The sequence below is a fragment of the Brassica rapa genome, chromosome A03 (genome assembly GCF_000309985.2).
Source record: "Brassica rapa cultivar Chiifu-401-42 chromosome A03, CAAS_Brap_v3.01, whole genome shotgun sequence".
NCBI lineage: Eukaryota > Viridiplantae > Streptophyta > Magnoliopsida > Brassicales > Brassicaceae > Brassica > Brassica rapa.
The window spans coordinates 7,796,279-7,811,057 of record NC_024797.2 but is presented as its reverse complement, the minus strand read 5'-3'; the positions used below and the strand labels follow the sequence as shown (position 1 = coordinate 7,811,057).

Below are 14,779 nucleotides of genomic sequence, written 5' to 3'. Positions count from 1 at the left end.
TTCGTTCTTTATCGCTACTGAGCTATTAAGAGTCTAAGACACGACAGGTTTTGTTGGAGTGTAAGAATAGTCTGAGAGTTATAGACAGGGTCTTAGACTAAGACTCTTAGTAGTTACTGAGATGAAGATCCTAATACTTTCATTACTTCATAAGATGATAAAAGACCCCACCCATAAGCGAAACACACACATAACTTGGCTTCTGTTAATTTTATTAGTGCTTATGGTTTCTAATATCATCTATGTAAATGATCTAATTCGATTAGTTCTAAACACACATGAAAATACGATGCCTCGTTGCACATGTCTCCTAGTGCCCCCATAAGGCCTATTGCCATATGTTTTCAATTTCCACAAGTAAATCGTAGAATGATCACAATTGCAAGTTTGTAACAAACAGAGAGAGTATTGAACTCGGAAAGTTGAGAAAACCAGACGGTTTAGGCGTTAGGCGTTATCTGGTTTTCTAACAAAACCGAAAAAACTGAGCAGTTCAACCAATGGGACCGTACACTTCCCGGCCCTTTGGGTCTAAGCTAAAATACCGAACCGGATACCCCCGGTTTAGGGTTTAAGAGCGCTAAACCATTCTTGAAATAACGGTTTAGGTTGTCGGAAGGCCAGCTTTCGGTTTAGTAGCCGGTTCGATTACAACTCTGCTAAAGTAGATGCAGTAAACGACAAAAGCCCAGAGGCAGAAGAAGCCCAGGAGGAGAAAGGAAGCGAAGAAGCTTAGTGGAAGAGGAGCCGTCGCCGTCGCCGATCAACTGAGGGAGAACCGAACCACAGCTCAATGGCCGTGGCGTCAGGAGGTCTTCTGTAAAAAGTTCGACGTCAAGAGTAGAGATCAAAGAAGACAAGAAAGCAGATAACTTTGGTTAAAAGTATGGCGAATAGCAAGTACGAGTATGTCAAGTCGTTCGAACTAGAAGACGAAGTTATGTTTCCTAACCTGATCGTTGTCCAGATCGATGGTCGTGACTTTTCTAGGTAAAGCTCTCACCTTTTACTTCTATAGAATGTCAATGGTGATGGTTGGTGTAAAGGCTTCTGCTTTTAATAACCCAGTATTGGTTTTTGGTTATGTTCATTAGGTTGTTCATTGTGTCACATGCCGTTTTCTTTTAGGTCTTGCTGACTTTGTAGTACTTGCATTTGCTGTAGTTTCACATTGTTCATGGAACTTAGACTTTGATGAATGTTGTATTTATATTTATTTGTCGAGGATTCTCTCTTAACCTCGTTAAAAACACTATAGATTCTCTCAAGTTCATGAGTTTGAGAAGCCTAATGATGAAGCAGCCCTCAATCTGATGAATTCGTGTTCTGCTGCCGTTTTGGAAGAGTATCCTGATATCATCTTCGCATATGGATTCAGTGATGAATACAGGTTCCAAATTCACTTTGTTGGCTTTATTTGACTCCCATTCATGTATATACATCTTCTTTAATTGTATTCCGTGTCTCTTCCGTAGCTTTGTATTCAAGAAAACGTCCAGATTCTACCAGAGACGAGCCAGGTATTGTTTCATCCAAACCTGATCGATTTGTAGAAACCTTTTGCATAATAATATGTGGTTTCGTTTCGCTGATTGACTCATAGTCTTTACTTTCTTGTTTTTGTTTAATATGCAGTAAGATTTTGTCCTTGGTAGCTTCCTTCTTTGCAGCAGCGTATGTAACAAAATGGAAACAGTTCTTTCCCCATAGAAAATTAGAATATGCTCCTTCTTTCACCTCAAAAGTTGTAACCTGTGCAACGCCAGAGGTTCTTCAAGTTTATCTCGCGTGGAGACAACAGGACTGTAAGACACTCTCTGACCTCAGAAGTTATTGATACTTGTTTCCGTGAGTTTATCTCTGGGAGCTTCTAACAGCTTCCGTTTCTTCTTCGTTACAGGCCACGCCAAGAATCAGTATGAAACTTGTTTTTGGATGTTAGTTAAAAGTGGAAAGACCATTAGTGAAACACAAGAGGTTCTTAAGGTCTGTTTTGCTGCATTTCTGTGACAGATATCGATTTTTTTTTGTCGTGGATTGTGTTATCATTATGATTGTATGGTCACTTTACATTCTTCGCCTGGTTTCATTATTAGTTACTATGTTTCATTGTTTGATCACACCATTTGTCTATTTTCATTGGTACATGCAGGATACACAAAAGCAGCATAAAAATGAGCTTCTCTTTCAGAAATTTGGTATCAATTACAAGACGCTTCCTGAATTGTTTCGCCAAGGATCATGTCTTTTCAAGAAAAAGGTGATAGTTTATACTTTCCTGTTACAAATTATATATACTGCGCTTTTTATGCTTGTTTTATTATGTGATGTGTTATTTAGAACAACGACCCTTCAGTTGTCAGCTAGCAGTTGATTCTCTATGAATGTTAGTATGATCAGTTTGTTGAACAATATAATTGGTGCACATGTACGCTTAGATTTTGTTCATGTTGATGTAAGTAACTGAAAATATGTGTTGTCTTCTTTGTATTGTGTTTTGTGAAAAGTGAGATATTCGCTTTTCATTGCATCTTGCTTGATTTCCGAATATGAAATACTTTTATTTAACTTCATTTAGGTGGAAGAAACTGTAAAGCATGATGAGAATGGCAATCCTGTAAAAAGATTGAGGAGAAAGGCTGTTTTAGTACATTCAGAGAATATTGCTGCAAGAAGCTTTTGGAATGAGCATCCTTCCCTCTATAATGACATTGGTCACTTCACGAAAGATATTGGCAGAAGTGAACCAGATTTTGTTAGGTCGTTTGAGTTTGAGAACAAACTGTTACCTTTAACTTGGGTCGTAGTTAGGATTGACGGCTGTCATTTTCACAGGTAATATATTGTTTACTTTGTTGTCTTATTTTCCTCAAAACCTTGTTAGACATTATATTGCATTGAAGCCTTAGACTAGTCAAATCCATGTGCTCCCTAGGAACCAACTATCTAATCAACTAACGTTCTATTATAAGGATCTAACTTATGAAGCTTGCTTTGGTTTTGGTAGATTTTCTGACGTTCATGAATTTGAGAAGCCAAATGATGAGCAAGCTCTGAAACTTATGAATTCATGTGCAGTGGCTGTTCTCGAGGAGTTTGAGGATATTCAATTTGCCTATGGTGTCAGTGATGAGTACAGGTCTCTCCATCTCTCAGCCTCTTGTATATCTGCTTTTACATATCTTAGGTATTAACTAAGTTCATAATCCAGCTTTGTTTTGAAGAAAGAATCTGAGCTCTACAAAAGACAATCCAGGTTAAACTAAAATTCTCTTTCCCATACAATGTATCTCCCTGATTCTCTTGGTTCTTAACTTCCTGATATTGTGTCGCAGTAAGATAGTATCTGCAATCGCATCCTTGTTTACATCCACGTATGTAATAAAATGGGGAGAGTTCTTCCCTCAGAAAGTACTGAAGTACCCTCCATCATTCGATGGACGAGCAGTATGCTATCCAACGTACAAGATTCTTTTGGATTATCTGGCTTGGAGACAAGTTGACTGTGAGTAAAAATAGTCTCTGAGAAATTATATAGCACTTCTGAATGAAACCTTATTATATGAGTATTCTCATGTTTTCTTTTTGTTTTGACAGGCCATATTAATAATCAGTATAATACATGTTTCTGGATGCTTGTTAAGTCTGGAAAAACCAAAACTCAATCCCAAGATTACTTAAAGGTAACTTTCTTATGGTGAAAAAACAACTTCATTGCTCATGACTTGAAAATGGTTCTTATCATCTTGCTCTTTGTGAATGACTTCTCCAGGGAACACAAGCACGAGAGAAAAACGAGCTGCTTAGCAATCAATTTGGAATCGAGTACAATTCATTACCTCTAATCTTTCGAATGGGTTCCTCTGTATTCCGCTTAAAGGTTAGCATTTTCTCTTTGTTTGGAAAGAAGATATGTACAAATGGACTGGCTACAGAACTCCATATCTTAGGAAGAACATTGAAGAGCTTTGTAGTTTGTTTACCTGTTAAATAGTTGTCTGAATATATTCATTTTCAGGAAGCTGCTGCAGTGGAGAATGGAGTTGTCTCTGGGAAGAAACTGAGACTGGAGGGAGAAGTGGTGGTAGATCATTGCAACATCATCGAACGCTGTTTCTGGGAAGAACATCCACACATTCTTAGCTATTCATAAACACAGCTTCTTTTTCACTTCACTTGTAAGACTAATTAGCTGCAAATACTTTTTTAATATCTTTTTTAGTCAACAATGGAAGGCAATGCTGAATCAATTTAGTTACATGATAATATTTTACAACTGTTTAAACTTTAGCGAAGTATTTAGGTTTTGAATGTTAATATGTGCTTCACTGGAAAAAAAAATTGATTGTATATATTAACTTCCATTGATAGTTTCACATCATATTTTATCAAGAGTTTTAGGTATAGAAATCTTAAAAAGTACATTAAATTTCATTAAAACAAAAATCATCATTTTAGTATTTTTGAAAAAAACTTTGGCTGAAAATAATAATCATCTCTTTAAAGATGTTTATATATATATATTAATTTATATTACCTCTCATATGATGTAATTTTAATCTTTCCTGGCATTGGTGGTTTTATTAGTGTTATTGTGACAAGTCGAGATCCGATGAAATAATAGTAATCCTGAACCAAAGATCAGTCTAACATTCACAAACAACACAGATCCTACAACATACTTCAAATAACATACAAACTAAGCAAACCATTGTTAAATCTTACCTAAAAGAGAAGAAGAGCAACATTGATTTGTTTCAGTTTGTCTTTTGGCACTAAATCAAGCTGAAACAGTTTTTCAATTTATGGCTTCACCTTGGAGCAGAACTTAAGGACACAACTCGTGTCTTCTTCCCAAATCAGCTTCAACTTGACTGATTCACCTGTCTTTACACAATTAGCTTTGAAGATTTAAAAGAAAAAAAATCAAACACAATAGAATGGAAAAGACAATATTGGCTTTTGAGTGATGAAACTAACCAGTACACACTTTATGACATTGTAAGGTTTAAGAGTTAATGTCACAGAGCTGTTTTGGGATGGTGAAGATGAAGCTTTCCATATTGATATACGCCTCTTGATGAGGCTTTTCTCATCTTGGTTGCTCTCTTCATCGCTGTCAGATTCTGTGGAAAGAGACTCTATTTCATCATCAGCTTCTGAGCCCTCATTTTCTTTGGGTTCTCTGTGGGAGGGAGACTTATGTAGAAGAACTAGTGTTCCACCTCTTTTGATGAGTTTGAAAGTGAAAAAATCTCCAGCCTTGAGTCCATTGGCACTAAAGAAACTTCTCCACCCTCGTGCGATGTAACTTCTTCCACACAGTCTTTGTTTTAAAGATAAAGTCCATGATCTGCCTTTTTCATTCATCAGAACAATATCTCCACATCTTGTCTCTAGACCATTTGCCCTCACAAAACTCATTGGAAGATTCTGGAAAATTCATTACAATTATACAACATGAGTTTTTTTTTATCAAACTACAGATCCTACTAGTAAGTATTAAGAGTAGATTACCAGTGAGTCATAGCGTAGGGTCGAAGGCATGACATTGGCCAAGAAACAAGAGGGATCTGAAGAAGAAGAACACTCTGCTTCTCTTTTTGGATTATTCTTCTTAGAGTTAATCTTCCCTGAAGAAAAAAGAAGAAAATAATAAATCTAACATGTATATAGTCAAACTACTTCAACATGCAAATAGTCAAACTACTTCAACATGCAAAAAGTCAAACTACTTCAACATATAAGCTTAGACTTTGTTAGTTCTCAGAACAAAATAACTCACCTATGTTGTTCTTGTCGTCTAAACACGAGTCATATTGAATCTCACAGCAACTTGGTCCAAATAGTGTCACGTGGAAAGTCATATCTTTCTCTTGTCTGAAAATGAGAATGTCACCCACTCGAAGATCGTGCGCAAGAGCGAACTCTTTCCAACCATCAGTGAGTCTTCGGCCATCTTCTGTCTTCACTTCCCATGTTTTCTCCGACGCTGCGTCTGACGTAAGCTTCGCCGTAGTCTTCTGATCATTTCTTCCTTGTATATGTTTGGAGAAGAAGGCTACAGGAATTGTCTGAAGCAACATGCAAAATACAAAACCATCTCTCAGTTCGTTTCTTAAAAAGAGACAAGACAGATATAGAAGAAGGGAGAGGGAGAGAGAGAGACAGAGTACCAAGTGACTGTGGAAGCCAGGAAGAAGGGGCTGAAAGAAATGTTTCTTGGCCATTCTCAGAATCGTTAGTAAACTCCTGGAGAAAATAAATGTAATAATAAACCAACTTGCATATGACGTTTCATTGGCTTATTTATTGCAGATGAGCTTCTTCTTCCTTTTTTTGTTTGGTTGGTTAAAGACTTTAAAATCAAGCAATGGATCTTCATTTATTGTAGAGCTTATTCAAGGGTGAATTCTCAATAAGCCTTAAAAATATGACACTACTGACTGGAAAATGAAGTCAATAACCAGAAGCACTCTTTTTCGTGTTTTTACCCTCGAACTATAAACACAATAGTGTTATACTGTCTAGTGCTATACTTTTTTTATATAGTATAAATACATAATAGTATACTATAAGATATATGATACTATATATTAATAGATGTTAAATGAAACCAATTTAGGCTGAGTAAATAAATGAAAGCTAAATGTATACTGTTTTGTCTAGTACATGCTACACTATTTTCATTGCTTTCTCTATTAAACGATGGAATACATTCACACCTTGGTACCTACACACTTTACATTGCTTTCTTTCTTTATTTCTATTTTTTGTTATATTTTTGAAGGCTGTGATTAGTTAACATCCATGCGCAAGATAAATTCTTTCTAACATTCACATTAAATTATTAATATGTTTTTACTTCTCTTTTTTTTTTTGTTATCTATCGGATTTTATTCGATTTAACCATTTCTAACTTGCTACCCGATTTATACTCGTTAGTACTTGGTTTGAAAAATCAAGTGCTTGGCGTTATCAAATACGGATCAAGTATCAAATATTAATATTTTTCTACTATTTGGCTGACTTGCTCATGTACTTGTTTCTTATAACTTGTTGTAATAATATGTATCACCCGCTAAAAATATTTGTTACCTATTACTCGTTGAAAGATACTACAACAAAGATTCAAACTAACAAAAATTTAGACCGTTAAAAAAATAAATGGCTTTTTTTTAATGAAACTGACCAGTCTAGAGTTTTTGGAAGTCGAAAGGTTTGAGAATTAAAGTCACAAATCGGTTTTGGGATATTGAAGATGAAGCTTTCCATACCGATCTACCCTTTTTACCATTCCTTTTGGAAACATTCTCGTGAGTTACTTTCATCTTGGTTGCTCCCTTTAGACCATCTTCAATGCTACACTATAATTTTTTCTATATTTCACTCTAAAATAGAGTAGTTGGATTTGCTCCAATGGTTCACTATATAATAGAGTTACTCTATAATAGAGTGAAATATAAAGTATTTTTGTTTTTTCACTCTATATTTGGAGTAAAAAAATAAGATTACTCTATATTTCACTCTATTATAGAATGAACCATTAAAGCAAATTCAACTTTAAAATAGAGTTACTCTATTTTAGTGTAAATTATAGAGGAAAAAATAGAATCCATTTGGAGATGCTCTTAGACTTCAGAACCACAACTAACTTTTCTCATACCTCAAAGGCTGCCTTGAGGGGAAGCTCCTGCTTTTGGCCTTCATTTTTTACTACATAATATTTCGGCCGTTACATATAAGAAATCTGCAAGTACTCCAATGGTAAATGTAACTATGTAGTTAGAAAAGGTGTGATGTTTGAACCTTCTGGTCTTCATTGCTTCAGAAACACATTTTTTAGAACTTTTTATCAATTAATGAGCTTTAATTATTTTTAGTTGCTACTGCTCTTATTATTCTCAGTCTCGGTACTGCGGCTCCAGCAGTCCAGCGCCAGTAACCATCACCATGGTTTGTTTCTTATCGTTAGAACCAATAAAAGGTTCGGATGATTCGATACTTGTGCGTTTAGACAGAATCTGAGACTCGTTGTAGATACTTGTGCGTCTGAGATTTTCACGGCATTCGTATTGAGGAATCGTGAATTTTGCTGCTCGATTCTTACCAAGCCCCTCAACCACATGAATGGTGTGGAACATGTTTCCATCGCAGAGCATTGTGTTTAATCAGTCTGCTTTTCACTTTTGTTGTAAGACTAGTTTATTTGCAAATAATCAAATATGTTAACTATTTAAAAGGTTACATTTGTTCAGACTTCAAAGAATTGTTTCGGTCTTGAAATGTTTAATAGTAGGAAAATAAATTATAAGCATAAATAAATCAAATATATATATATATATATATTTGGAAAATGAGATAACGAGACATGAAAGACATTAAATTCACACCATATCTGTGCATCGACCAACTGCAAACTCCTGTTGCGTTACGTAAAAGTTGAATAAAGACAATGTTCTCAATAAATTGACTCCATATCCGTTCATTGTGGGCACGTTTATCTTCTCAATGTTTTTTTTTTTTTCCTCAATGTTCTTTGTATAATGAATAAAGACAATACTATTAAAAGTTTCTATCCTCTTGTATGGTTAGATGTACTACAAATGTCAATTAAGTCGGTCCACCTACTTGATAACGACCTAACATACTAAAATTTTCAAGTCTATTTGGTAGATTTTAGAAATTTTTTTAACAGAAATATAATTTCTCAGATGGAAAGCAGTGGGTGTGGTGAGATGAAAACCCATATCGACAAACCGAGATTACCCAAAACCACCTCGTCGTCCACGATTTCCACGACCGTATCTTCCTCTTCCCTTGCCTTCTTCCTCCACGACCCATTTCAATTGTTTTCTTTTTCGCAATTGCAAGGGTTTGTCCTTGAGAATTTCTTATGTTTCTCATTTCAAATTAAGTTGGTTGACTTTTTTATACATGTGTTTGTGTTCAGATAATAAAACAAATATATCATGTACTTTAATACATGTCTCTGGAAACATTATTAAAAATAATCTTTCAAATGGGTATATATTGTTATATTAATATTTTGTATATGTGAACACAAAAATATATTAGTGTATCTTTAAAAAACTTAAAAAATACATACACGAACGTCTTTCACCGAGAATTTTGATACAAGTTTTTATATTCATACTTAAAATAAATATTAGTATAATTTTCAAGTTTTTTTGTGTTCAAAATATTTTGTTATTTTGCCAACTGCTCAGTTTTAATGTATCTTTCCAATGACATTCTATATTTATATATTTTTTAACACAAACATTCTATATTTATTATATCTTATGGAATCATATACAGTAAGTATTTTTACTTTTTTTGTGCACGATACACGTATTTTTAACCTTAATACCTTATACTAGTAAGTTATTATTGTGACAAATGCAACTAAAAGACAATCATGTGCTAGATATGTTTTCCTAACATCAAGGGTCTTACCACTTTGATTAAGCTAGAAGAAAACAAAATCGGATTAGAATTTGGGTACCGAAATCGTTCAGTCCACGACTGAGAGCGAATCATATTAGTAATTTTTTCGATTACGCACCACTGATAAAATATTTATTTCTTGAAATTAGATATACGAAGTTTACATCTCATTTATAAGATGACAATTTGATAGTTTTTTAAAGATTGTTTCCTATTCCGTTAATGTGATTTTTTTTTGTGCAAATGCTCATAATTAGACCTTCAAAAAAAATAGAATTCTTATATATTTATTTTTGATTAAGAAAACAATCATATTCTCTTATAATCTAAACAATATAATTTTGTACATGTACCCAATAATGAAAGAAAGACAGAAACGGAAAAATATATAAAAAAAGATGGGGAAACATTAAATATGAAATCACGGATGGCTACCCCCCACCACCATTCCTCACAAGAGATTCCTCATTTGGAGCGTCTTATTCTTGCACATATCTCTACTAATAAAGATATATATGTTGAAAATATTTATATTTCTTCACTCTCTTCAAAACTAAAAGCAAAGAGAAAACTAGAGAGACCAAAATGGCGGAGGAATCTCCACAGTCTATCTACGACTTCACCGTTAAGGTATGGCTTCTTATTATGGTTCATCTTAGATTCTTGATTCATATAAACAAGTGAAAGACCCAAAAATAAGAAAATAATTTCATTTTGATCAACGGAACTTCCAATGTTCTCTCTCTATCTCTTGAGACGTTCATATAAATATATATTTTTAAAATCTGTACATTCATATGAATATTAGACAAAGCAGAAAAACAGAAGAAGAAATATACGGTTATTTATAAGAAATATATACATGACTAGCCCTGAAATTTGTGTGAGGATTGAAATATTTACCACTTGAGGGTCAAAATGATTACAAAATACATTTGTGGATGGTTTGAGAGGAATGATCTATGCAGTACTTAAATTTGGAGAGACGATTGTTTTCGAATGAAGTATATATGTTTATGTTTTGTTTTGTTGAACATGGCAGGATATTGAAGGTAAAGATGTGAGTTTGAGCCAATTCAAAGGCAAAACTCTTTTGATTGTAAACGTTGCCTCCAAATGGTAAGCACCCATTATTTATTTTTATTTTTTGATTTTTTCTCACTGATTTGAACAAGAATTGTTAAAAGGTCTCTATTGTTTGACTAATTTCTCAAGATATGAATGAATAATGAAACAACAAAAGATCTTGTAACAGAATTAGTAATTGATCAACTCGGTTTGGTTTGATTAGTACCACTCCGTACTTTTGCAGCTTCGGTTTACCACAAAGTTTGGTTTGTTTATTTAAGAACATGAAAGATTCTAGTAATATTTTTGTTCAGTTTTAGTTTGCTTAAATTTAATTCATATTTCTAATTATAACATGTTTTAAAAAGCAGAAACTAAGCTAAAGTTCTTATTACTGCAGTGGTCTGACGGATGCAAACTACAAGGAACTGAATGTTCTGTACGATAAATACAAGGACCAAGGTCTGTTGTTACCCATGTAAATACAAAATCTTGTTTTCATAATTTTAATTGTAAAATCCTAGTATAACTTTAGTAAACTGTAAAAAAAACATTAGGGTTGGAGATTTTAGCGTTTCCGTGCAATCAGTTCTTGGGACAAGAACCAGGAAACAATGAAGAGATCCAACAAACTGTCTGCACAAAGTTCAAAGCTGAGTTCCCCATCTTTGACAAGGTACTTGTTTTATGTCTTTATCAAATTTAAATACGTTAACCTCTACTAATCACCCTCTAATCAAAATTACCAAGCTGCAATCCTTCTACAACAACATTCAAATCAAGCCAAATTTTATATAGTGAAAAAAATTAGTTTTTTTTTTGTTTAACACCAAGCTTGCAGTGAAAAAAGATTAGATATTATACAAATATACTTGATGGCAATGTAGGTGGATGTGAACGGGAAGAACACGGCGCCATTATACAAATACTTGAAAGCAGAGAAAGGAGGTTTGCTTATTGACGCAATCAAATGGAACTTCACAAAGTTCTTGGTTTCTCCTGACGGAAAAGTCTCCCAGAGATATTCTCCTAGAACCTCTCCTCTTCAATTCGAGGTATGTAAACCAGGCTAAACCAGAATCCTCACATTTTCATCACACATAACCGGCCTTTTTGGTTTTGTGCAGAAAGACATTCAAACTCTGTTGGGACAGGCTTCATCTTGATCATCATCACAAGTTTAAAGAACCGTTTTATCTAAATCTTTGTTTTCTTCTTAAGAATCCCACAATGTTGCAAACTCTTATTCTCTGAATCTGCTTTTTTAATAAACATGGTGTCTTCTCGTTGGTGACACGTAGTATCATTGATGAATAAAGAGTTATTTTCATCCTAGGGCAGTTTCAAGTTTTTTATTACAAGATAGAGCAGTTATTGCTCCCAATGTAGTTTTTTACAACTAGAAGCTAACTAAATTTATTCTTGCAACTAAATGGGTCCCACTATTCTTAATCTCATTTTTCTTCTCTTTCTCTAATAGATAAATAATTCTAAAAGTAATAAAATAAAGAAGTTGATAGATCGTAATAAGAACAAGATGTTGAAGAACAAAATGAAAAATTCTGAGAAACGAAAAAATCTAGAAAACAAAATGAAACGATCTCTTCATATCTGCCACCGGAAACAAGATGAAGAACACGATTGTGGTTCCTCTGTTTCTTCGCCATGAAACAGCACGACCAAGCTTCTTCTTTCACGCCGTGCTCTGTAACTCATCCGCCTCGCGGTGTGACAATAATATAAAAAAACAAAATTTACGTTTTAGGAACAGAGTAATTTTGAGCTTGAAATAGTGTTTTAAACCATATTTCTACAGGTTTAAAGGTATAATAAGCAAAAAAAATGAAAACAAACTGATGATTCAGGTGAGAATAATGGCTGGCGGCTATAGAGAGAAATTGCAGAAAACCCTAAACGATTTTGGGGAGGATGAAGTTAAAATTACGAAAATGCCACTAATTAAAAAACGTAGAAAAAAATGATTCATATGTACATGATATGCTGTACATACAATTACACTATCCACATGTACAACAATCCATATGTACACTATTTTGAAATATTACAAGTAGCTCAACAATAAATTCAATTAGACATTTACGAATTTGTAAAATAGATTTACAAGTTTCAACAATGTATGTTCATATGTACACAAAATTAATGTCACATGAGAATTCAAAGCAAAGTATAAATGCACATTGTGATTTTGTACACCCATGTCGTGTACACTACCACATTTGTTGGACACATGTACGCCACTAACCTTTAATTTACACATGTACACTAACAAATGTACACAATTTTACAACATATTGAACATGTAACATGTGTCTCAAACATATGTGTACATGTAAATATCCGTTAAAAGATAATTGATGTATATTGTACACGTATGCACTTGTCGATTTTGTACATTCATGTCATGTACATACATGTCGTGTACATATTATTAAAGAAATGTACATTTGCATAACGTAAAATATATTTTTGAGAGTTGTTGTAATATTAATGATGTGGGATAAGTTTAATTCTTTAGTAGTTGTAGTACTTAAGGTGTCAATCCAAACTCTAGAGGATTTCAAGAACTAAGAATACATGTCATTTAGCTCAATCTAAATGCAATTAATTGGTTATTTGTTGGTAACATGTAACAATATGAAACAAGACAATAACTGAAAGATTTATATAATATGACAAAGCAGAACCCATGGGTGGTAGATAAATGATTCAAGATAACTAGTTCCAAATCAAGGTGTACAACTTCAGACAATCTTAATACATAAAACTATGCAAAATCACAATACATCGTTTACCAAAAATAAATGTTGATTTTCTCCAAAAAAAAAAATGCAATTTTGTATATATGGTTTGGAATTGGAATGTACAAATGCAACATGATTATACACATTATATTTCAGATGTGTAAAATCAAAACAAAAAATATCAGGAAACACAAAAGATGAAAGTGGTGTACATAATATATTGGTGATTTTAATGGTTTTCACAAACATCAACATGTACACTTAATTAATAAACATGTACACTTAGAATGTACATATGTACACATCTCTACGTGTACGCGATTTTTAAAAATAATTAATTCATTAATGGCATAATCGTAATTATGTCATCTTCTTCCCAAGTTCCTTAGGGTTACGAATTTTGCAGAAATTGGGAATTTTTAGCTCATTGGCGTCTTGAACGGAGGAGCTGAGGACATAGAAGAGGAGGAGAATTGGAGCTTTTGGACTGTAACTCGTTTTTAACCTGTCAACTACAAACACCAAAAGAATCAATTTTTCTTTAGCTTTCATCATCTAGGGTTTCACAGTTCTTGAATCCAAAACTCAAATTCATCAATGTACGTGTCTTCGACAACAATTTGCTCTTATTTTTCTTGGATTTTTTTCCCTGCAAATTGTACGCATCTTAGTATTGTTCATTGTCATTTCGCATAATCAAACCCCACTGTTGGGTTGTCGATTAGTGATATAAATGTGAAGCTACTTGAAAAAATAAACAGCATCTCGAATGAGATTTAAAAAAGAAAATGTCAGAGTAAAATCAAAAAGGGAAAGAGAAAGATGCTAGAACCCACGTGCCTTTTAGATGCTTAATTGGTTAACTTTATAGTTAGTTAGCTTATTCAATTAGTATATAGGTAGAAAGTGGGTTTTGGTTAGAAAAAACTGCTCTAGTAGCAAGAAGTGTCTTATAGTGTTATAAAAAACTTAAAACTGCCCTATGGTCTCATGAATAAATCATATTTATCATGTGACTCGTTTTAACGCTCAAACTTTATAAAAGACATGATGTCGAGTCATAAATTCGATTGGCTTAATAGTACAGTTGGATACGTAACAGAACACGTGAAAGGATCTTGTCCTCATGTTGCCCTATCGTACACGACACGTTAAAGCGTGTTCACAACTTATGACCACTTACATAGTTTCTGATTCTTTCCTACAAACCCGAAAGAAAAAAGATAAAAGAATCACAAGTAAAGACACGTTCTTTCTTTCTTCCTTTCTTTCACATCTTGTAATACTGACGCAAAGTCATGAGCTTTACCGTCATCTAAGCGTAATTATCAATGATATAAAAGCAAGACAGGTCAAGATCATGAAAGCAAACAGAAGATTACTGTCATTAGATTAGATACCTCAGGCAAAAAAAAACAGACCTTTAAAACCGTTGGGAGATTAATTGTCTCTAAATCTCTGCTGCATGCTAGATTAATTCCTTTTTTTTTTAATGCTAA

At 33.7% G+C, this 14,779-nt stretch overlaps 3 protein-coding genes and 1 long non-coding RNA gene across 9 annotated transcripts; 2 read left to right on the top strand and 2 right to left on the bottom strand.

Annotated features, from left to right (window-relative positions):
• Positions 1-225: 225 nt before the first annotated feature.
• LOC103857389 (tRNA(His) guanylyltransferase 1) lies at positions 226-4,290 on the top strand. The gene is made up of 13 exons (XM_009134556.3): positions 226-990; positions 1,259-1,390; positions 1,476-1,520; positions 1,636-1,805; positions 1,901-1,986; positions 2,153-2,260; positions 2,579-2,835; positions 3,008-3,139; positions 3,212-3,256; positions 3,336-3,505; positions 3,598-3,683; positions 3,773-3,880; positions 4,019-4,290. Exons 1-13 carry the CDS (start codon positions 887-889, stop codon positions 4,151-4,153), a joined length of 1,578 nt encoding a protein of 525 aa, XP_009132804.1. The 5' UTR covers positions 226-886; the 3' UTR covers positions 4,154-4,290.
• A 123-nt stretch (positions 4,291-4,413) lies between these two features.
• Positions 4,414-7,537, bottom strand: LOC103857684 (B3 domain-containing protein REM14). Of its 5 annotated transcripts, none has more exons than XR_004456670.1 (5): positions 5,786-7,537; positions 5,518-5,633; positions 4,981-5,433; positions 4,726-4,887; positions 4,414-4,629 (listed from the first exon to the last, which is right to left on the bottom strand). XR_004456670.1 is itself a non-coding variant. In XM_033288459.1 (5 exons), the coding sequence occupies exons 1-5, from the start codon at positions 6,228-6,230 to the stop codon at positions 4,804-4,806; spliced, it is 996 nt and encodes a 331-aa protein (XP_033144350.1). In that variant the 5' UTR covers positions 6,231-7,535; the 3' UTR covers positions 4,611-4,803. The 5 variants fall into 5 exon arrangements, 4 of the variants coding, with proteins under 4 accessions (XP_033144349.1, XP_033144350.1, XP_033144347.1 ...); XM_033288459.1 differs by having other exon boundaries at positions 4,611-4,887; positions 5,786-6,074; positions 6,177-7,535; XM_033288458.1 differs by having other exon boundaries at positions 4,572-4,901; positions 5,786-7,534.
• A 2,093-nt stretch (positions 7,538-9,630) lies between these two features.
• Positions 9,631-14,676, top strand: LOC103857388 (probable glutathione peroxidase 2). 2 transcript variants are annotated; one of them, XR_004456671.1, is made up of 7 exons: positions 9,631-10,080; positions 10,493-10,569; positions 10,919-10,980; positions 11,076-11,194; positions 11,406-11,573; positions 11,646-11,827; positions 14,271-14,676. XR_004456671.1 is itself a non-coding variant. In XM_009134555.3 (6 exons), exons 1-6 carry the CDS (start codon positions 10,036-10,038, stop codon positions 11,682-11,684), a joined length of 510 nt encoding a protein of 169 aa, XP_009132803.1. In that variant the 5' UTR covers positions 9,632-10,035; the 3' UTR covers positions 11,685-11,852. The 2 variants fall into 2 exon arrangements, 1 of the variants encoding a protein (XP_009132803.1); XM_009134555.3 differs by lacking the exon at positions 14,271-14,676 and having other exon boundaries at positions 9,632-10,080; positions 11,646-11,852.
• LOC117132921 lies at positions 13,359-14,267 on the bottom strand. The gene is made up of 2 exons (XR_004456675.1): positions 14,117-14,267; positions 13,359-13,914 (listed from the first exon to the last, which is right to left on the bottom strand). It is a non-coding gene; the product is annotated as an uncharacterized LOC117132921 (long non-coding RNA).
• Positions 14,677-14,779: the final 103 nt, after the last annotated feature.

Bases quoted from the DNA above. Each gene is read 5' to 3' on its own strand.
- LOC103857389 (XM_009134556.3), top strand. From the start codon at position 887: ATGGCGAATAGCAAGTACGAGTATGTCAAGTCGTTCGAACTAGAAGAC. The intron at 1,806-1,900 runs GTAAGACACTCT...TCTTCGTTACAG, and splicing joins CGCGTGGAGACAACAGGACT to GCCACGCCAAGAATCAGTAT. The intron at 2,261-2,578 runs GTGATAGTTTAT...AACTTCATTTAG, and splicing joins CATGTCTTTTCAAGAAAAAG to GTGGAAGAAACTGTAAAGCA.
- LOC103857684 (XM_033288456.1), bottom strand. From the start codon at position 6,230: ATGGCCAAGAAACATTTCTTTCAGCCCCTTCTTCCTGGCTTCCACAGT. The intron at 5,434-5,517 runs GTAATCTACTCT...TGAATTTTCCAG, and splicing joins CCCTACGCTATGACTCACTG to AATCTTCCAATGAGTTTTGT. The intron at 4,888-4,980 runs GTTAGTTTCATC...AATTGTGTAAAG, and splicing joins ATGTCATAAAGTGTGTACTG to ACAGGTGAATCAGTCAAGTT.
- LOC103857388 (XM_009134555.3), top strand. From the start codon at position 10,036: ATGGCGGAGGAATCTCCACAGTCTATCTACGACTTCACCGTTAAG. The intron at 10,570-10,918 runs GTAAGCACCCAT...TTATTACTGCAG, and splicing joins GTAAACGTTGCCTCCAAATG to TGGTCTGACGGATGCAAACT. The intron at 11,195-11,405 runs GTACTTGTTTTA...ATGGCAATGTAG, and splicing joins AGTTCCCCATCTTTGACAAG to GTGGATGTGAACGGGAAGAA.